At 40.9% G+C, this 23,670-nt stretch overlaps 2 protein-coding genes across 2 annotated transcripts in view; both read right to left on the bottom strand.

The window, feature by feature from the left end:
* Positions 1-296: 296 nt before the first annotated feature.
* Positions 297-5,854, bottom strand: LOC137297142 (melatonin receptor type 1B-A-like). Its single transcript, XM_067829158.1, has 2 exons — positions 5,602-5,854; positions 297-1,111 (listed from the first exon to the last, which is right to left on the bottom strand). Exons 1-2 carry the CDS (start codon positions 5,852-5,854, stop codon positions 297-299), a joined length of 1,068 nt encoding a protein of 355 aa, XP_067685259.1.
* A 7,661-nt stretch (positions 5,855-13,515) lies between these two features.
* Positions 13,516-23,670, bottom strand: part of LOC137295771 (isoleucine--tRNA ligase, cytoplasmic-like) — a 33,453-nt gene continuing 23,298 nt past the window's right edge. The window contains exons 21-30 of the mRNA XM_067827309.1: positions 23,115-23,284; positions 22,737-22,858; positions 22,196-22,298; positions 21,396-21,479; positions 20,434-20,724; positions 19,912-20,007; positions 18,801-18,962; positions 17,307-17,555; positions 16,733-17,020; positions 13,516-15,608 (exon numbers count right to left, since the gene is read on the bottom strand). Coding sequence (XP_067683410.1) covers positions 15,471-15,608; positions 16,733-17,020; positions 17,307-17,555; positions 18,801-18,962; positions 19,912-20,007; positions 20,434-20,724; positions 21,396-21,479; positions 22,196-22,298; positions 22,737-22,858; positions 23,115-23,284 — 1,703 coding nt within the window. The 3' untranslated portion in view covers positions 13,516-15,470. The remainder of the gene's footprint in view (positions 15,609-16,732; positions 17,021-17,306; positions 17,556-18,800; positions 18,963-19,911; positions 20,008-20,433; positions 20,725-21,395; positions 21,480-22,195; positions 22,299-22,736; positions 22,859-23,114; positions 23,285-23,670) is intronic.

Raw genomic sequence — 23,670 nt, 5'->3', positions numbered from 1 at the left:
GTACTCTTTTAACCATTACACACGAATGACCTGTGATTTCTCTTAAGCAGAACACCACATTCATTCTTTAGAAAAATGTGGTTAATTAACACACTGAGCGATTAAAGTTCCCGAAGGGTCCTCTTCCCGCCAGCGAAATCACACACAGGGTGCACTGCAGCAAGCCTGAGGTGACGTATTGTGAGGAAGGATTTTCAGTTAGTGGTATATAAAGTGTGTAATTAGCTCGTCATTTTGCTGATTTCTCGAAGTCAACAAAGACTACTCAAGTCTGCATACACTGATCAGTACGCTTATTATGACACAACATTACCAGAAGTAGTTTCGGCAGTGCCATTTTTTCCTTTCGGGTGGACGTTTAGCGGCTCCTGTGCAGATTGCGACATTGTCATTTCCTGCTGAAAATAGAAACATTTGTCAAGGCCAAGGATGTCTATGAAAGCATTGTGAAACTTCCTGTTAGTGGCGTAATAAACGAGCCAGTTGATGGACGGGTGGAGGTGAGCGAAAACCACGATACACACGTGCAGCTCGTGCTGGAACGAGTCACGTGAGTCTAGTACGATCAGTAATGCATATGGTATCCAGCACACGGAGAACACGAGGTATATGATGAATAGAGTCTTTGCCAGTTTGTAGCTTGGTTTCAGATCCGCTGACTTTTCTGCTGATCCAGGGTGGGCTGAACGTGCATTCTCTACCCGTGAACGGACTTCTCGCACGTGACGGTACATGCGCAGATAGGATACCCCAGTGACGATGATCGGGATCCACACCATTACGACGGAGAATACGACGGTATAAGGGTACGTCGCCATGCGCTCCCAAATACACTCAAGGCTCTTGTGGTCAAAGGAATGGTCGCCGATGTCGGCAAGGTTGAGCAGGACCAGGCTCATACCGACACAATAAAATAACATGCAGTAGATGACGCAGTTGCGGGTGTTGAAGATGGATTTGTAGTGACTGTGGTGGACAATGAAGACGTATCTGTTGCAGCTCATGGCGGCGATGGTCATGAGAGACGCCACACACGACATCGTGCACAACGAGCCAATGACACGACAGAGTCCCGGGATACGGTCGAAGAAGTCGGAGCCCTCCAGTTTGGCTGAAATAATTATAAGAAGATTAAAAATAATGAAAACATTTAGAAGCTCATCACTTTGTCTTATCATCGCACATAAAGCGGAGAGAACATTCTGTGATGCTCGGTCATTATGTCAAGGCCCGACTTTGAGTCCCCTCTTAAAGTGAACTAGGGTTATAATGAACTCAAACGGATAACTGCAGTTCGTTAATAATATGCATTTCGACTAGAATATAACACGTAGTTTACCGCATGTGGTATTGCTGGAATATGTTTTAAAGCACCCCCTCACCTACGTCTTGTTTGCTAGGAATTCTCAACAAATATAATTTATTGAATGTTATATAACGGCAAGGTGTAGTGGCTCAACACAACATATACACTGTGAGTCTCGATCATATACAGACCACCTTCATACTAGCTGGAGTATTTCCGAGAGCGGCGTTACACAATGATTGAAAGCATAGTTACGATCAACGCGTAATACACATACGACGTCTTGTCGTTCACTCGTTATGTCAGTTGGATGTGTGCACTTTACTGTTTTCTGATAGCCAGGCAAATGTAGTAAGTTTCCGACGTAAGTTGGGTTAACTCTGACGTTGGGTTAACTCTGACGGTGGGTTAACTCTGACAGGCTGCAGTGTTGTTATTGTTATTGTTTTACGCCGCACTCGGCAATATTCCAGCTAGAAGGCGGCTGTCTGTACATAATCTTGTCTGAACTAGACAATCCAGTGATCGACAGCATAGGCACTCATCTATTCAGTTGGGATATGATGACATGTCAACCAGGTCAACACACTGAACACCCGATTCCGTTAGTCGCCTCTTGCGACAAGCAGGTTACTGGAGATCAATTCTAACCCGGATCCTCAGGGGTCTTGCTCGAACCACCGATACGCAAGACAACGATAGCAGTCGCATTAGGCTCTTTTATACCCCGTCAGCTAACCTCCGAAAGGTCATATCGAAGTGTTATGGTTGGCTACGCAACTATAAACAACTTCACTGCGGCACTGCGCACCTTCCGCTTCCGCACCCAACATGGCGGACAGCGAAAGGTGAGTGAGTGAGTTTAGTTTTACGCCACACTCGCTATTCCAGCCATATGGCAGCGGTCTGTAAATAATCAAGTCTGGACCAGACAATCCAGTGACCAACAACATGAGCATCGATCTGTGCAATTGGGAACCAGTGACATGTGTCAACCAAGTCAGCAAGCCTGACCACTCGATCCCGTTAGTCGCCTCTTACGACAAGCAGGGTCGCCTTTTATTGCAAGCATGGGTGGCTGAAGGTCCATTCTACCCCGGGACCTTCACGGGTCGACAGCGAAAGGATACGACAGATACCCAGTTACACTACATGACCGACGAAAGAAATTCCAAAGGAATTTTAATGCCAAACGTGGGTACTAAGTAGAACAAATGACTACAAGATAACGACGTCAATACGGAGCTTGCACAATAGGCAAAGATGTAATTATAAGCCACCAAACCTATTTGTTTACATTAACAAAACCACGTGTATAAAAAGCCGTCCAGCCCGCAGATATATAAAAATAAACCACCCCAAAACACCATACTACTATTTTATTCCAACCGACATCCTGTTTCCACTCTATGAATTACCCGATCTCTTACAGCGTTATAACGAAGGTGGCACTGAAACAAGAGAAGCCTAATCTGTCGTTTATAACCACCTCACACATTCATACGGAACAATATAGTAGGAAATAACCACAAATAAAACAGAGTATATTTAATCACAGGCAAATGGGGTTGCGCAACATAGCGAATATAACAAGTCTCCTTGTATGCGAGCAAAGGTTGGCAACGTACTTTCCTCTTTTCGGATCGAAAAATATTTTTCATGTCAAACTGAAATATCGCCACCATCAAAGGTACACTCCCATTTCCTCACTTGGCTGTGCTCTCACATTTCTTACCCCATGTTTGATAACTACTGACGTGAAATATGTGTTATTCAACATTTTAAGCGCCACTCGTCGTATTCAGATCGTTCTTCGCCTGCATTACCCTTGCTAGCCTCCGGTTGAACGGAGCGACGGAACAAGAATATGCAGAAATTAAAAAGAAATATCGTATTGCCTAATTTTATCATGAACCCGTTGGAGTTTATTTGCCTTATCTGTTATCGCTACTGTTAGAACGTTTATTCTACAAGAAAAACACTTTTGGTGTAATGGGCGAATGAAGCAGGGGAGGTAATTTAAGTATTCAATATGGAATAATATTTCACGTGAGTAACTGTTCAACATGGGGTTGGAAATGTGAGAGCATAACCGAGTGGAGAAACGGACGAATACCTTTCATGGTGGCGACATTTTGACATGGAAAATGTTTTTCGAACCGAAGCGAGGAAGGTACGAAAGTACGCTCGCATGTAAAGACTGGCCATATTCTCTATGCCGCACCATCCATTTGCGCTACAGGTTGCCTGTGATTTAATTTGCAGATACATTTTCTCTGATTGAAAAGCCAGGTATTATCCAAAGTTCCTCACTGAATTATGTACACACACAATAATTTTTCAGCTGATAAGAACAGCTAATTTGCCAAGTAGACCCTTTGGCATAACATTTGCCCTTATAACAAGGAACTGGAACACTGAGAAAGGTTGGCGTTGGATTATATTGTATCCAGGGGATTTCAGTGGGTGAAAATCATGTCGTTAGAGCAAGGGGCATTCAGTACTGTTCACTGTGCAACAATCTAGGTCACAGATTTAACTGCACACTATTGTCCGGAGAGCGGAAGATTGGTGCCATCAATCATTGTCGCTCCAGTGACCACTGACATAGTCTGACCCTTGATGCCAGCCATTGTTATTCCAAGCGTCTTGTCGACCATGTTCAACTCTCCCGAGTACCGAAGGGTCAGCTCCGATACAATTATCAATTCGCTAGTGATTGTGCTCTCTGTATTTTCACTGTACACACTGTACACACTGTCTTGTTATACCCTCGATCAGTTGCCAATAACCAGTGTGGTTTTCGAGTATGTTGGTCGGGACCGACAGGTACTTCGAGTTATGCATAATATTCGAGAGGCCGGCATTCGACTCGTCGGGATTTGACTGTAATTTTCAGAGTGGTGGTTGTTTTGCGCATGTGAAGAAACGGACATTATACCTTGTTACGCGTCGAATGTGTCAAACTATTCTATTTTCTGTCGTTTTTTCTAAATTTGTGACATACAACTGTTCGTTCTCTATACGTTGATCAAGTTTTTTGCAGCATGGCAGATATAACAAAATGAACTATTGCTCTGTTTTCTGCACTTCAAGAGCACAATAACAAGTGCCTACATTGTTAATTATGATAACGTTTAGAAGCAAACAGATACAATTTGAAACTGAAATAACGTTTTATCAACCTAGTTCGTTGCAACGACAGATCAGGTTTTCTACCTCTGGGTCATTTGAATTTCTTTCTTGAATAAAACATGTATGTGTCACTATTAACTGAAAGACAGGACTTTATGTAACCACTGTAACGGTGGACAAGTCCAGGATGAAATTCATATTTTACTACAATGTCCAGAATTTAAAGATTTGAGAATATCTGTAAATCTCAAATGATAAATTTGAAGAATTCACTTAACGGACATACCGTTAAAGTCACAGCAAGATTTATGAAATGTGTATTATCCAAAAATGTTTCAAACAGTGTTTAAATGTAGTTATTTTCCTATTTTCTTATCACTTGACAACAAAATTGTTGTAACAACAACTGTAATATGGGCCAGTTGGCCAAAATGACTGATTAAAATCTGTGTGTCTGTCTGATATACCTATTCAAAAGGTCGGGTTTCCAGAGTTGCAGTCCTTGCAGTGCCATGATCTATTGGTTACACAACACCAATGTATTCCCATTGATTTCTTTAATAACGGTATCTATTTTTTAAATCTTCCGAGCTGTCAACACCCATTCAATGTACCTTATGGGTTCAGTCTCGCCTTTAAACTACAATAAAACACAAATTCCGGCTAACTTATCCTGATAATTTTCCGAGCGCAGGAAACTGAACACATCAACCTCAGTTTCGCACCAAATGCCACCTACTACACCCACGAAAATGTCTGTACACACAATAAGCATAAGTCATGGTGGTAAAAACAATAGCACTAAATGCAAAAAGTGTTATCAGTTTTAATTACTGGATGAATGTGCTTTTGAAAAACATCAAAATCTTACACCGTTTCATCCAATCACAGCTGTCACATGTCTGTTTCTGCATACGATACGCTCTCAGGGAGCATGTGATTCTGATATTATGTAGTGGAACCTGTAGTTCCTTCTAATCAAACGATTTAATCACAATATGTTCCTTGATTATTCAGTGTCATGATCATGGTGACACACACCAATATATAATGTTCACGTTCGGACTAACTTACTGACTCAAACATACGTCCTGTCACACATACAAACGTCGCCGGTAAATGTAAGAGCATATTCACATATAATCATTTCTCCAGCTTACCTATGATACTCATTGGGTCCGCTATCGCCGTCACGTACAGGTCGGAGCAGGCGAGGTTGACGATGAAGATAGACTCCACGTTGTGAAGAGACTTTCTCGTTGCCACGGACACCAGAATCAGGCCATTTCCTAATGTTCCGACAACTGTTGCAAGCCCAAGTATAAACAAAATCGGGATCGCAATTTCTGGCTGGATGGTCAAGAATTCTTGGCGCCCAAACGTCAACCGAGTTACATTGTCATCCGCGTCCATCCTGTCCTTCCGTCTATGTCCACTTAAGTACGGCCAGACTGACCAAGTAGACCTCACATCAATGTTCCCAGTGATGGCGGAATGAGAGGTCAGATTGAGGTCGTCTTAGGACAATTAAATGGCCTGCAAAGATACTCAAATATGTAGGTTGCGATAAGCATTTAAACTGATTTGGTTATTTAGGTGAACCATAAACCATTTAAAGGAGCAAAGTTTCCGGAATTTAACTGATATCATATGATCAATGATTATATACCAACAGCAGAGGACTCTTTATATCCATTGATTGCATTTATATGTGTGTGTGTTTATTTGTTTGTTTGTTTGTTGTTTAACGCCACACTCAGCAATGTTCCACCTGTATGGAGGCGGTCTGTAGCTAATCGAGTCTCGACGAGGTAATCCAATGGTCAACAGCATGAGCATCGACCAAAGCAAATGAGACAGGACGACACGTGTCACCCATGTCACGACACCCGATACCTCGTGTCATGATAATTGTTTACCGTATACCGAAACTACTCGAATCTGACTGATCGATAAGACGTTTGAAATCACAATAACCCCACTGAAATAATCAAATTGGTGGCTGCTTGTCACGGAAGAGAACTTTACAGGAAGTGCATATTTCGCAATCACTGTCGATGAGGGTTTTCAAACATATACACACATATTACATAAACACACATATACAAAATCAAGAATTCTGTTCCAAATATCTTGGAATCTACAGGTAACTTCATCTCTTTGCAGAAAACAGGATGTTTATTCTGTCATATCTTAGGGTTAGCTAAAGCAGCATAGCTAAATTCAGGGTGGTGTGTTTACTTCCACATTACATGACTTTATGTACATGTCTTTAAGTACTTATCGATCAGTTGCGCAATTGTAGATTCAGTGCACTGTCCGTTTCCTGTTATACTTAAAAACACAGGACGTGGATTTAACCACACCTGCTCAGTAAAACAAATTGTGCCATGATCTCTGTGTCTGACGGTAATTATTGTCGAAATTGGATTTGAATTCTGACAGTCAACAAAACATAAGCCGATTAGAGAATAAGATACAAATACAGTCGAACCTCGTTTATACGGACGATTTTGGTTACACTCGGGAATCGTCAGGATAGCGAGGTGTCCGGTTAAATGGATCAAGCGCGCTTAGGTGGTAACGATGTATATTGAAAATTTATTCATGTATGTATATCAGTAGATCAATAGTCAATAATAAATACAGTGAGTTATAACATATACATTTACCAGTAAACCTTTACGGGGTCCGTCTGAAATGGGTTCAACTGAACATCACTCAAAAGTACTGTTTGTGACAGGGACTTAAATGTTTCTGTGATGTATGGAATCTGAGAAGGGACATTGTCGCCTTGTCGCCCTCTCACATATGAGGCAAAATTCACCAAAGCGCGACAATGCGACATATTTTGACCTTGAAAATTGTCGCTATGTCGCGTGTCACCCTTTGGATGAATAGATAAAATGTTTTTCAACACACGAAATGCGACAATGCGACAAATGGGCGAAATGTCGCATTGTTTGCTTAATTTTTGCCTTATTTTGCTTGTTTTAGAGAGACATTGCAACAACGCGACAATGTCCCTTTTGTGAGTCCATAGTAATGTGTTGGCGATGGGGATACCTGTAATTATCCTTCCTTGAGTGTGCAGCAAATATAACCTGATGCTGCCATGGATTCATAAGGCACGTTTATGATGTAAACTACCGGACAAAAGAAAGTTCACACCAATTCACTTGCCCAAAAAATGAAAACAAAGAAGTATGTGAGATATACAAACAAAAACCGTTTTCCAAAAATTGACTGAAAATTCACTGTAATGCTGATCTTACATTTACTGTAATTCATTCAAAAGAGTCGGAGTTCAAAAAGTGCACAGAGTCACATAATGAGTCAAGGGACTCATCATCAATAGCGACTGCGACCACCTTGTGCATTCATACACACCAACACGCCTCCTCGTTCGATTAGTCGTCTACTGTAGACTGTTCGTGCTGATGTCGCGTCAAGTGCTATCGTCGGTGACGTGGCTGTCATGAATCTGTTCCACAGGTGGATCTGCCGGATGTAGCGGTCTTCGGCCGGTATCGTGACTCTTGATCTTCCCGATCTTGAGTCTGGCCTGTTTGATGGTTGCAGATGATGAATAAGTTCCGATAAGTCTCCACTACACCCTGGACGTATCTACGGGTAGGCCCGATAATTTTATTACCTCTCTTTGCTGGTTCCGCATTCTCACAGTAGCCAATCTGCTAGGCCGCTGTTATAACCAGTGTCGCGATTGCGAAGGTTTGCTCGCAGTGAGACTCAAATTTGGTGGAAATCATACTGACAAATTTATAGATTCGAAACATTTAAATAATGTATGCAAAACCCCCTTCCTCTTGCAGAGAACCTCTTCATGGTTTGTTTTGCCAGGTTTAATCGGTTAGTTAATTTAACAAGCGAAAGTGAGTTGTGATTGGATCCCAGCGTAGACAACTGATTGGATAAAAAGCCAGCCAAGGAAGGTAATACATTTATCGGACTGAGCCGTAGATGCGTCCAGGGTATAGTGGAGATTTATCGGAACGTATGCCCTGGAGATATCGAGGATGCACTTAGCAATATTCCAGCTATATGGCGGTTGTCTGTTAATAATCGAATCTGCACCAGACAAGCCAGTAATCAACAGCATGTGCATCGATCTGTACAGTTGGGAACCGATGATATGTGTCAACCAAATCAACGAGCCTGACCAACCGATCCCGTTAGTCACCTCTTACGACAAGCATAGTCTCCTTTTATGGCAAGCATGGGTTGCTGAAGACCTACTCTACAACGGATCTTCACGGGTCCGCTTGCGTAAGTCTTGGCACTTTCGTGGTAGTTTTTCTCTGCATGTTTCCTCTGTCCAACATGGTATCTATGCCACAATCATGCACGGTTCCATGACTGCGTGTTTTACGTTATGAAAGATGCACGATTCGTAGGGAGTATTCGGACAAATGCGTTGTTACTGAGATCATGTTGCGTGTTGGCGAATGATTTCTGCTTGCGTTCATTTACTTGAAACGTGGCAACTTTCCTTTGTCCGGTAGGTTAGTGGGGTGGGTATTTTTTCACAAAGCATGAATCCCGTGAATATACACGTTACGATTAATCTTCAGTAACCCACCTTGTAATGGTTAAGGCTCAGCCATTTACAGACAGCCACCATATAGCTGGAATATTGTTACGTGCGGCGTTCAACACTAAACCAACCAAATAAACCAGAAAAGCATGACATCGTAATCATTGTACCAAGGTAGCCCTGTGGTTCAAGCTATCATTTTTCTTGCGGACTTGCGGGCTCGATTCCACTCAGGGGTAGAAAGTGTGGTACCTATTCTAATAATCTCTGCACCGCCATTGCATGAATATAAGGAAAGCAGAGTTAAAATGCTTACCCACTCACTCACGCACTCACATAACAACACAGTTGCAGCTTGAAATAATGTGTCAAGTATTTATGGAATATGCCTCGTTAATGCAAGATCAGGCTTACAATAATTAAGGCTGTGAACTTCCTTCTCTCTGCGTGTATTAAATGAAGTCAATGTCGGTGTCCAGTTACGTTACTCAAATGCATTAAGCATTTCTGTCTGGGTAGGAGTGATATCACGACAAGCCTGGCTTCTCACACTATTGGACGCGTGTTGGGAATACGATCCACAGGATTATATGCAGCAAACGCTGCAATAATAATTCTGATCTACATGCAAAAATCCCCTTGCACAAACCCAGCGCTAGTAGGGTAGGGGTCGTAATTTCGGACTTTTAAATGGTCTGACGGTAGTCGGAAGTCGATGGTCGCTTTATACAACATGGTTCTGAGTACTGTTGTACAAAGCTTCAAAGCACGTTTTCAGAGGATGGGTGGATGAAAAACCTAAATTGCAAAAAGAGAGTATATTTCAGCGCAGCAAATCTATATCACCGGATGCACCGTGTGTATCCGCGGATGACTGGGGCACTTATATACACTCGTGTGGAGCAATTATGACGAAGGAAGGTGCACTGATTATTAGTCTAGCAATCTGCAACACTTCAGGTGGTTATTAAGGAACTCTACCTCTCGCCGGGCGTATTAAGTCTGGACAGAAATTCCCTCGGAGGTTAGAATCCATCTATTTTCGCACTAATCAGCGATCGACACCAGAAGAATCTTGTCAAATTGCGCGTACTGTCAAAGGGCAACCTTAGCTGTCAGAACTCGCCCACTTAAATATCAGCTTTCCCCAGTGGAATCACTGATAATTACCTTGATTTGTGAAAAGTGGCACTGTCAGGTATGGATTCTCAGTGACCTTGGTAAATGGACGACCAAAATAATTAGGAGGATGTATCGAAATGTCCACAACCTGTAATAGCATTCCGTTCAAGATTGTTTAGAAAGTGGTCAAATGTAAATAAATGCATATTTGAGATTAGACGTGAAATACATGTATATGCTCTTGTACTTTTCAGTTTGAATATTTCTGGTATGAGATGTGACAGGCCCAGAACCCCCAGGAGTTAGTGAGTGAGTTTAGGTTTACGCCGCACTCAGTTATATTCCAGCTATATGGCGACGGTCTGTAAATTATCAAGTCTGGGCCAGTGATCAACAGCAAGAGCCTTGAAATTCTACGCAATTCTAAACCGATGACACGTGTCGACCAAGTCAGCTACCCCGACCACCGGATTCCGTTAGTCGCTTCTTACGACAAGCATGGACTACTGAAGATCAGTTCTAACCCTGACCTTCCCGGGTCAAGAGTACCTATGACAACATCCACGAAGGCTGTTTTGGTGGCATCAGAGCCCCATCGTTGCATCAGGTATGGATGAGCGAGTGAGTTTAAATTTACCATCATCTCGGTATTATTTCGGCCATATAGTGACAAGAAAGGTTTTGCATACACAATAAGTTGTTAAGTTACCAGTCAGCGAAGGACGCTCTGGTACGGGGTTTGTCAATAATCCCTTTATAACATCAAAATGCATAGACCAATGACTATGGCAAATCAGTCGAGCATATTTTATATTTTTTGGCTATTGTGAAGAAATGTACATAATTTTTAATAACACACGAACATGGGTTTTAGGTCACACATGTACGGCGTTGTACAAATGATGGTCATCCTGATCGCTAACTGTCCAAACACGTGCATGTTAAATTCCCACTGCTGTCTGATCATCAGCTGAGCCAAACTTATATACGTGTTTTAGATAAGAGGAGGAAAAACGGGTCCAAGTGCATATACCATATCACTACCTTGTAACCTGAAACAATACCCAGTCTATCACATAACTCCTGTGTAATCCTCTATCAAAACCTAGTGTATGATAGTATCACTTTGTAACCCTATGTCAAAACATGTATATCACAACACTACTTTGTAACCTTATATCAAAACCCAGTACATCACAACACTACTTTGTAACCCTATATCAAAACCTAGTATATCGCATCACTATTATCTTTAAAATGATTCAATGGGTGAATCGCGTCATTTTCTTGAAGGATAATATCACAAATCTTGGTATATGTTACAAAGTGAAGAGATACAATACTTGCCTACAAGCCAATGTCCAGGTCAGGCAATCCTCGGTGTCTCTATATTTACAACCGGTCAATAAATGTCTCTTGCTGTGTCCTCAACACACTCCAGAGTAACAACTGCAGTTGGGAAGAGTCGCCCTCACCGACGTCTGCGCACTCGATGTTCATTGTGACGATATGAACATAAATATGTAGAAGCTTTGTGACATTCTTGTTTCCGGATTTTCTGTTTTCATTACTGTTTTTTTTTCTTCTTTTTTGTTAATTTAATCATATTTCTTACAGTAAAACACAATCACTCGATATTTGAAGCTTAGGAATATATTGATTCGCGAATGTTATCCTGTTACAACGACGCTGGTAAGCCATGAAGAAGGAAGAACAGGTAGATGGTATTTGTACATGACATGTGATTGATGTATTGTGGTTTTAAGGAACAGCTGCATTAAGAGTAATAATATACAGTAAAAATCCCGCTGTCGATGTTCCCATATACATATATCACACAAGACAATATTGAAACCCCAGTTAATTATGCTAGCAAAGTATGCTTTGACATAAGACATCTGAAAGACATATCGATGAAAAAATAAAAATGAAAATAAATGCCAAAGTTGTCTGTTTTGTATATTTTGTCGATTTTCTGTCACTTCATCAAAACACTCGATTACTTTTTGTTTCTCTTATATATCAGCGAGAGAAAATGAAAAAACACTTCCATTTTCAAATGCCAACTGCATCGACATGAGTAAATCACATGTAAAATACATGAGATGTATGTTGAAACATTCAGTCACAGTGGCGGACTTCTGACCAGTGTCCACTATCACAAGATTTTCACGTGACTGAATGTGACCGAGACAACGATACTGTCAGAACGGACTGTCTGTACCTGCGTGTGTCCATCTTCAGCACGAACACAAGTTTAAAAACGTCTTAGCATGGAGTGACACAAACGACAGATTCTGCAGTGCCCGTGTGAGCTCAGCAACATTGCAGGGTGGAACATGCCTACCAAGTTAGTACCAACATGCCTACTAAGGTCCTCCCATCGAGCCTACTAAGTTCGTCCTTACACACACTACTGGATTCATGTCTGGTGACCTGAGAGACCCAGCATTGTCATGCTGAAAGTTTAAGTCGATGGTGCTCAGTTAAGATCTGGTCTTGGTAAGGTCGACGTGGCCGTAATTCTGCTGGAGTAAGATGTCGACGCACGGGTCGGCTGGTGCTGTCTCACTCTGGTTTCAACAGTGTTGGCAGTCTGTCTTCCAACCTGCTTGTGGCTGGGTGACGACCAGCAGTTAATGGACCCATGTTAAAATGTTGTGCGATGTTGGCCTGGAGTGCCAACTCGCAGCATTCCAATGGCTTGAGGCCTCTGATAGAGCATTAACCATGGCAGTGGGCATATGGGCGCCAATGTAAAATCACACTTTCTATGAGGGACAATCGAAGACTGCAGTTTGCATGCAGTATCGAAATGCATGTTGTGCGCCTGCATGGCAGACTGCCTCTGTTCTGTCGTCTTACTCATGACATTGTGCACAGAACTTTCCCCGTCTTTACACACAATGGCATTAGACCATTCTTATGCAAAGGTATGTTCTTACATTAACTAATAACTTTGTTTTCACTCATGTCAGAAAATATTGATCGTGTGTTCATTCCCTCTCAGGATATTTATATTGCATGTGTGTTAGTTGTAGTCTTACACCACACTTAGCAGTACTCCAGCTATATATGCTTGTGGTCTGTAAGTAATGAACCAAACAATCCAGTGGTCAATATCATGAGCATTAATCTCTGCAGTTGGGATACGATGACATGTGTGAAATCAAGTAGCAAACCTGACGACCAGATCCATACGACAAGCATGGGTTACTGAAGACCAATTCTAACCCGGATCTGCACAGGCCCATTACACCAGATAAAGAAGGTCTGTCTCAGAACTTCCTACAGCTCTAACTGGTCACCATATGGCTGCAATACTGCCGACGTGACGTTAAATATTAACTCACTCACTCACTCCCACAGCTCTTATATCATAAGACGCAACTCATCATGACTTCCAAACTCCTTTATCACTTTCTTACAAACATCCACGTGGGATCATAATTCAAACAAGACATCTGCAAACCTTTCCTTTTCTCCTGATGCATCACTGCATTGATTTTTTTCATTATCTGTCTAGTATTTACTTTATGAACTACAGATGGGAAACTTCTTACTCTTCATGGAAACGAGACAAACATCTATCAGCTAAATAACAAAACATTCTTCATGTGCCAGCAGTAATGGTCCAGGTAGATGTCTTTGACATGTGAATCAATGAACTGAATGCCTAATATTATGAACAATGACCACAGGCACGGATCAAACCACCCAGAATGATCACCAGACCACCATATTGTCTACTCTCTCAAAATGAAAGGGTGTGTTGGCGTTGATTCCAATTATCATGTTCACATAAAACAAAATGGTGAAGTTGTTTTTTACCGACATATTCACCATGTTACGTCTAGGATTATAGTGTCTCGGTAAAGTACAGATTCTAGTACTCTTGATGGGTAGAGTCCCATCCAGGATTTGAATCCACTCTTACAGAGTCAGGCACCTAATCACCTGCACATATAGTCAGCCATCTAATCCACACAACCACCATGATCTGGTTGTCTAGGTGACATCACATTCTGTGTGTACTCCTCTGTGAAATGGCATTGTGTATTCACTACCTACGCAAATTATACAACAACAAGTTTTCATTTCAGGCAAATACTGACATAGATCAGAAGAAGCTCTAATGAAAATATAAATACCTAAAGTCTTTTCCACTTGCTACAATGATCTAATACAGTCAGTCTATATAGATACACAAGGAATTTAATGTGATCACAGAAATATACTCTCCCCACTTCCAGCTATCATGTCACACTTAAAATAACCCCGTGCAATCAGATATATGATCATGCTGCAGTCTCAGTGAGAATTTGATTTTGCCAAAACCAGGGGCATAGAATCCATATGAAAGTGACCGGGCTTTCAAAAGAATTTTGCTAAAAAGGCCTCAACTTCATATAAACCTTTGCAACCTATTGGTCTTAAACGAAAAATTGGCTTGCTACCAACCTGGAAGCCTTTTTCTTTATTGCACAATGTGTTTCACAGTACATTTTTTTCTTGTTGAAGCGTCCTTGAGGTAGTTGTTTTTGAGAATTTAAACGACACTGCAGCATCTCATGTTGCAGAGCATTATAGCCAGAGAATAAGGAGGGGTGCTGCAAGCACTAAAACTGGTGTTTAAAACTACATCACGTGAGTGAACCTATCACACAAAGTAGACTTCAATCGTAAGTAGAAAATGTGAGCTCTTGTGTTATAAATACATTTCCAACTATTCACACAATGTTGAAGGTTGTGAAGTGGTTAACATATTCCACTGCATACCTGAGTTTGATTCCATACATGGGTCAAAAGTTGAACCTGTTCTGGTGTCTTTCCCAGACATTTTGAGGATTTTGATATGCAAAAGTTTTGCAAAATGATCACTGACTCAAACCGCTTTCAACAAAATCAACCATTTCAACTGGTAAATTAAAGAAAAATTTGTAAAATATGCTTAAGGCTTTGTTAATGAAATTCTCTATAATATTCAAAGAGGTTACTTCCATTATCTTTTTAAACTATGCTTGACATACTATGACCATGTGAGGAATCGAACCTGGTAGTTCTATTTGGCATGCACCTTCACTACTTTGCCACCCAAACATCTTCAATCATATGCAAACTGTCTCGGAACCGAAACCAAACCTCCATCCATAATGGTGTATAGTTTTTATGATGTGCCTGTTCAGTCATTCAGAAAATGGACAATATGAGCATTTAATGATGTCAAATTAAAAAGGCACAAATTAATGACAGCTGTAGTAATTGTCTGAGTAACAATATCATAAATTAAATTAGGGAATCCATCAAATTCTCCAGTATGTTTCTGTATCCAACACAGAATCCACATCCACATTAACTGACAATGGCGTATAATGTCTCACTGTGTAGATTCAGTGCATCTTTGACTGTTGTTGGTGTTAACGCTCCTTTGTTGTCTTTTGTCGTGCTGAGAGTCACACAGGAACTGTTGACGCCGAAAACAACTCGTACCTGGAACCAACGCAACATTTCCTGTACCCATAATTCATTTCGTCATAAGAAATGTTTTCCTCCATAAAAAGTAAGAAATGGGTGTGTTTATCGAAAATGTAACAGATGTAATGTAATCAGAATCAGATCGATATTCTAGAACATTTACAACTGACAACCCCTTCATATGAGTGTGTGAGTTGAGTTTTATGCCACACTAAGCAATATTCCAGCTATATGGCAGCGGTTTGTAATTAATCAAGTCTGGACCACACAATCCAGTGATCAAAAGCATCAATCTGTGCACTTGGGAACCAATGACATGTGTCAACCAAGTCAGTGAGCCTTACCATCCGATCGCATTAGTCGCCTCTTATGACAAGCATAGTCGCCTTTTATGGCAAGCACGGGGGGTGGTGGTTGAAGGCCTGTTCTACCTATTTCTGACAATAACCTGTATCACCACGGGTCCAGAATGTTGTGAAAATCAATCACTATTTCTACATGAAGGCTTTGTTGATTCTTGAGCCAGTCATATGTCACCTTGTCAAAATGATTCAACTTTGAAATTTCAATTTAAAAATTCTAATCTTGAAAACTGAAAGCTCACAAGGAATACAAACAGTCCTTTGAGACTCTCTCTTTCATTTGCAGATTCTTAAAATGACAGGGGACTTTAAATATCCACACCATAAATTGTGCCGCCTTTATCAGTTACATTCAGAACTGGCCAAGTAACCTCACTCTAGCTGATTCACTTACTCACACCTTGAACTGAGAAAAGCATTTGGCTATTCACTGACTTCACCTCCTGTGGTTTGTTTGTTTGTTTGTTTGCTGTATGTTTCACAGTATGTTTCAATCAATATGACTGCATTGTGTAAATAACTAAGTCTGGGCCAGACAAGCCAGTGATTGGTGTCATTTACACAATTCTGTCAAGTGACCATCAAAGTATGGGTTGCTGAAGATCAATTGTAACCAAGATGTTCATATTTACAACTCATTTGGAGGTCAGGCAATTAGAAATTTTCGTGCAGGAAGGAATTGCATTTGATTATCCAGAGATTGTGACACAACCAAATTATTGGAAATATAAGCTTCATGTGGAAGAATAAGGAAAATCCATGAGCACAATAACGCACCTGGTCTACAAGTTGGTCTAATGAGAGGGTATCACCTCGAGGGTTCTCCAAGAGTAATGTCCCCTTTTCAGCCTTGCCTTTTGACCTGATGACCTCTACATTAGCAAAGTGACACACTGGTGTGGTGACCTCTGCTGGTGTTGAACCTGACTTATTGGAAGACCCAGATATATATAGTGTACGCATGGAGAAGTCAGCCATCTTGGAATCAGGTGAGAACTGTTTTGTGCGAGCAGCATCCTCGAACACCTTAACTGTTTGACCCCGAACTCCGAACATTCTCTGTGCCTGTGATAAGAAATGTCAAAATGGAGGACTGAAATATTTTATCTATGAGTTGCATAACTACTTCAATAAATCTAGAAGAAAACTCCATAAAAATCTGTTACAATTTCATTTATTTAATATCTTTAGGTTTGATGAATAAGGAAATGGAAACCATCCTCAAAAATACAAAAATAAAATATTGGTAAGTTATTGATTTTCCAATAATTCAATAAGTTATTGTTTCTTGCCATCACTAAAACGCATGATCCCATGTAAGTGAAAATGAACAACTTCTAAACAACCTTACCTCAGCTGCTAAGTCGTTTGCTGCCAAGGGGAAGCTCCCCACTGGGTTCTCCAAAAGTAATGTGCCCTGTCTACCAGAAAAACCTTCTTGAGCTACAGCTCCTAACAGGGTCAGGTTTAGAAACTTGCAATTAGGCTTTACACCATTCTTGACAGGAGCGGGAGCGAGATCTGATGCTGTGGAGCTTGTAGGAGGTCCTGACACTGTGCTTCGTCGAACTATGGCTAGTTCTATCTTGTCAGACTTGATCTGCAGTAAACAGTACATCAAAACTGTATGTAATTTCGAGGAAATCCCTTGTCAACCTGTTCCTTTTCATCATTATACAAATGATTTCCCTGTTGCAATACAGCACATCCATCTCGTAAAGATAATGTCAATGTACATGCAGTTCACCAGAGTAAGTTGTTTCTTTGTTGATTAATGCAACACTGCTGTTTCATAAAGGTCTCCCTACATTCAAAGGCGTCAAAGACCTGTTACGATTCAATAAATCAAGCCTTATTTGGGGATAACTTACCACCACAATATTTATAATATGGAGTGTCTCCAAGCCAGGTAAGACAATTGCCAACATTCTCATTTTTCAATTTGACAGCAATTTTGTTATGGGTGATGATACATGTTTGGCAATATAATGTACATTTGTATACATTGATGAGAATACTTGGTGCAAATAGGTGATGGACATTCACTTGAGAGAACAAATTGTTATACAAATGAATGTACAGCTTGGGATCTGATGGATTATGGAAAGTTGCTTCAGTAAGTCAATGGAAATGGCCAGCCTATAGACAAAGCATTAAAAAAACTCAAATATCTGACTGAAGAATGGTGTTAATCTGGTCTTGTGGTGAAGTAGCTTTAAGCTTCACTTTTGTAAATTTTCTGCCCATGATGTAGATGTTTAGAAGTGATACACAAATCCTGTACCCATGTTCAGGCTGCAGTGCTGACAAATATGTTAAATACGGTAAGAGTTCCATCCGTAACCCCTGATTGAAATGTATTCTATTTATTAAGATTATTCCCAGCGGATAGGGTTTAGATTTAATATGATGTCAGGTTTAGGGTTAGGGTTTGGTTAGGATTGGGACTGGCTTTCTATCGAATCATTTATTCCTAGGTATAAAATGATTTATAAAAACGTTGGTTACGGGCGGGAATCTTTCCAAAAATCCTAAACTAAAAAATCATTTTGTTCACAGACTTGGAAAGTCTTAGAAATGAGGCAACTATAACATATAATTGCTAAAACGCCCTCTCCATTTAACACACTAGCTAGCCAATATTTTCTACCAACATACTATTAGGATAATTTTTATTAATTTTTTTGAGTGTTGTGTAATCCATTTCATTGTGTGAGTAAGTCTGTGGTATACCCTTTGGCAAGAGTTCTGCCCAAAACCCCCGCTTGATATGCATTCTGTTATTAGGATTATTTCGAGGATGCCTTGAGGCAGCATCATGGCATCATTTCTGATAGACCCTTACCTCTGAGCTCTCCTTGATCAGTGGTTCCCCTTTAGCAGGATAGGCCACCAGGGGCTGCTTGATGGTGGAGAAGATGAAGTCGGAGAACTCGGAGATGATACGAGTCAAGTTTGCCGAGGCCTGATAGAACACAGTGATCTCATCATGGGGGGCCAGGTTCGCCTGATGACAGATCATTCATCACAATATTATCATACATACAAAGCAGTGTGTGAGGGTGAAAGTTTGTTGTACGTTCTAGTAGTTCAGTGTGATGAACAATAAAACTGTCAATGCAAGAAAATATGAAAACCAGGGACCTGTTATATAAAGCAATCTTAGCACTCATACTTACATTTAAAAAAATAAAAGAAGAAAATATGAAAACCAGGGTGCTGTTATCCAAAGCGATCTTTATGCTAAGGTGACTGTAACTCCCTTACCTTAACATAGACTTAAGATAGCCTTAGTGATAAAGTTGCTTTGTACAACATTAAGTCAGTGCTAAAGAACAGCAGATTAGGAACCTATCTCAGCTTGGAATCCTGATGGAAATTGCTTGTACGTAATGTGTGAGCTGACTGTGGTTGTAGGTAACATTGTAAGTTATATGGCCATGGGGTTTCAACTTTTTAAGTAAGAGAGCACAGGTAAGATTGTAAAAATACATAAGTATGGTAAATGGTCATAACTAACTTAGAAAGGAAACACATGATCGTGAGAAATCATAAGTATGAAAATGTAGCTAAGACTGAAAGTAAGAAAGCATATATGGTTGTAAGAAAGCGTAAGTAAGATTTAAGGTAAAATGTGTAAGAAAGTAATAAGTTATAGAAGTGTGCAAGCTAGGATGTAAGTTAGAACACATATGTGTGGTTGTGAGTAAGACAGCATAAGTATGGCTGTGAGCAAGAGCGCATAAGTATGGTTGTGAGTAAGACGGCGTAAGTAAAGTTGTGAGTAAGACGGCGTAAGTATGGTTGTGAGCAAGACAGCATAAGTATGGTTGTGAGTAAGAAGCAAGTCCAAGAACTTAAGATTGTAAGATAGTGTAAACAAGAATGAGAACAAGAGTAATTCATAACTTGATAGAAAGAATCTAAAGTAACTCGTAGTGTCTGAGAGGCTTTACCTTCTTCCTGAGTTTCTGGATACGGTTGATGACTTCTCTGGCCACTCCCTCATCCAACATGGACTGGTCCGGACTGACATCCAGCAACACAAGGAGCTGAAACATGAACCCGAGGTGTCAGCTGCTGTAGCATCATCAATTTAAACAACAGTACTTCAGGAAGTCCAGATTGAGGCTGGCCCTACATGTCTACAATTTTGGTTGAAACATATACTGAAGGAAACAAACAAGGAAACACCACTATCTCTGTGTTACTTTATTTCCAAATTTTGAATGAGTGATTCAATGCTGGTGAAGAAATCTGTAACAGAATATAGGAACACTTTGCTTTCATGTGTTCCCTTACTTGTTCCCCTCAGTATAGTTATCATCCTGACAAATTATACAAGCATCAAAGAGTGAATTTGGGAATGAATGGGGAACATCTATTTCAAAGAGTTATTTCCCCTTACTTAACAGATTTCCCAAAACCAGTTTCAAGTCAAGTAGTTTCAGAATGTCTAGCCAAGTCTTCAAACTTACTTCTCCTTCTGAATGAGCTTCATACTGTTGTTGGCTCTTTTCAGTCTTGTCAACAACGCTGTACATTATTCTCAGATCTTCTGGTGCCAGGACGTGTCCTCCCACAGTTATCTCCCCTGACTTTTGAAACGCCACAAGTTGAGCATCTGTGAGCTGTTGGATCTCCTTCATGACATTCTTGAAATCTCCCTTAAGCCTGGCGCCCAGGACTCGGTGATCTGGTTCGGCCTTCAGGTGTACGCCATACTTCTCCTTGTTGGTTGTGGTGGTCAGGGTGCGCACGTTCAGCTCCTGGAGAGTATTGACAAATGGGAGAAGGATGAGTGTGTGTGAATCAAGTTGTAGAACACAGATACAATGAAATTTCAGCAAGTTACGTCAATTTTATTCACTTCTTCAAAATACCAAAACCTAAACGTTTGTTGTTTTATACTGCCTACAGCAATATTTCACCTATATGGTGGCGGTCTGCAAAATAATTGAATTTGAGATCATGTGATCAACACCATAAGCATCTATCTAAAGAGATGCTGTGGTTATATTGTGAATAAACTTCACATGCCATAAAACAAAATAATCATAGTAACATGGGATCAGGAGTTTCAGAGCCGAGATTAAGAAACTCAGAGGTTACAACTAGATATTGGCCTAAAAAATAAGGGTATCAGCAATTTTGCCAGTAAATCTTATGAAATGTTGTAATCAGGCAAAGGTTGAGGTTGACATATTGTTCCAAAGTTTATATATCATGCTGTATGATAAGTCTTACACACCAATACCTGTCTGTGGCTTTACACTGCTGTCAACCCATACATGTGACCTGTATATATAACATAAAATTGTAAAACTATATAATTTTTCAGCATTACTATTATGACATGTTTCTGTCAGACACACCAGTGGTTGATATTATGAGCAGCGACATACTGAGCCCTCACTAGCATTGCTGTATGTAAACTGACCTCAAGGATGTATTTTTCTAAGGACCTGATGTCGTCCAGGGCACCGGGATCTTGATGGATGGCGACCACTTCCTTCAGGGGGTACTGCAGCAGACGAAAACACTAAATCAGATCAAACCACACACAGAACCTCTTATCAAATTTGCAAACAAACTTGCACACAGTCATGTAGCTATGGCTACTCTTCAGGTGAATGGTCACAACTATGTCCCACATTTTGACTTCTAAATTATCATGCATGTTTGACTAATGGGACCTTTCCAGAATATGGATTCTGAAAGAGTGAATGCTGTTTCTATTGATTGGCTGCAACTAAATCAATATTATTTAAATGCGGATACAGCTTTTTGAGAAGGTCGGGTGCTCAGTTCACCTTCACCTGTTTTCATGAGAGTTTCCAAGCTGACCAATCGTTGTTGTAACCACTAATGCCCAGCGCCACACTGGGACCAACAAGTACCATATCTTAAGGCCATTTGGTATGGCACGGATGGGGATCAAACCCACAATCTTTCGGTCTCTGATCTAACCAGTACACCACACATACGGTCTCTACTTTCAGGACAAAGGCAGGTGTGCACCAGAGCAACCCCTATCTGCCTATGTTATTCACATGGTCTTACAGACTTAGTGCTACAGTTGTGTTGTGTCCATGGTCCCAGGACACACTGACTTGGCCAAACAATTAGATTCCCCTTTCGTAACATTGAATCTTCACTGAGCTGTTTTCTTCAAGACCTAGTGTTACAACATGGCCGTCTGCACACTGACCAGCAATGAGATGTCTACAAACAACTCACCTTCACCGGCATTGTTTTCCTGTCTCGGATCACTCTACCCAGTTCAATGACAGTCTGCATGCTGGACACTGCATTCTCAATCTTTGTGTCGATCAGGGCAGCTCTGTTCAACAGGATAGAAAACACACTTGATCAACATCATACAGACAGGGACACAGCAGAGTTGAACCACATTCAGATGTGCAGTTAGTAACAGAATTTAAAGTTACAGACTGAATACTACAAAAATGTCTGACACTGTGACACTTTAAGACAGTTTCCAGTTTTAATCATTCTGTTAATGATCAGCAAACTGTTTATCTAGAGTCTGTTGAGTGTAAAAAAAAATAAATGAGCAAATCTGCCCCCAAAACAATCTGATAAAACCATACAAAATGTCTGCTGTTAGAAAGAAAATGGTCAACATGTCTGCCAACAATCAGCCCACTGTTTGTAAAACCATTTACTTTCTCAAACAATTTTACCAACAGTCATCCTTTCCCTCAACCAACAGTCATCTATGTGTCAGCTGTCTACCTGTCTTAACGGTCTGCCAACTCACCTGGGTTGTGGCACCATGAGGAAGTGGACACTCCTGGTATCCTCCTTGCTAGACTCGACCTGCGGCTGATAGCGGCGGAGATTCTGGTACATCAACTCTGTCAGGAACGGTGTGAAAGGAGCCTACAAGGGAGATAATCCAAAAACTGCACAAACTGTCGATCAACAAGTTACACATGACACTGGACCCATAACGCTGGTTTCCAGCTAATGAAAGAATAGGTCTTGCATATCAAAGACACTGGAAATGTTTCAGCCCCTAGGTTTTGGGAGGAAGGCATTGACTGGATAACTTGCAGGGGACCTGTGGCAACCTAGCCAGTCACCAATAACTGAATCATCTTTATCATTTAACATTTGAAACATCTGAATCACATACCATGACTTTAGTCATGGAGAAAAGGACACTGTAGAAGGAGTCCAGGGCCTGTCGACAGTCATCCATGCCGCCTTCACCCTTCAGACGCTTTCGGTTCATCCTCACGTACCAGTTGGTCAGCTGGTCAACAAACCGGACGAGGCGTGGCATCACTGTGTACAGGTGGTACACTGAAACAGGAGGAGATAGTCAGGGCCTGACGAGGAGATAATCAGGCATCAGGAGTAGATACTGGGGTATGAGAAGATACTAAGGGAATAATAATGAGATTGTCTGGGCATGATGAGACAATGAGATACTAAGGTATGAGGAGATACTCAGGGAATGGTAAGGAGATATTCTGGGCATGGTGAAGAGACAATGAGATAATAAGGTATGAGGAAATACTCAGGGAATGATGAGGTGAAACTTTGGCATGAGAAGGAAATAGTCTGGGCATGATGAGGAGATATTCAAGGCATGATGAGGAGACAATGAGGACATAATGAGATACTTGAGTATGAGGGGATACCCAGTGAATAAGGAGGAGATATTCTGATCATGATGAGAAAATACA

This window comes from Haliotis asinina, chromosome 9, assembly GCF_037392515.1.
Source record: "Haliotis asinina isolate JCU_RB_2024 chromosome 9, JCU_Hal_asi_v2, whole genome shotgun sequence".
In the NCBI taxonomy this organism is placed as follows: Eukaryota; Metazoa; Mollusca; class Gastropoda; order Lepetellida; family Haliotidae; genus Haliotis; species Haliotis asinina.
Note: the sequence above shows the minus strand (reverse complement) of the source record. Positions and strands in the feature narration are given on the sequence as shown.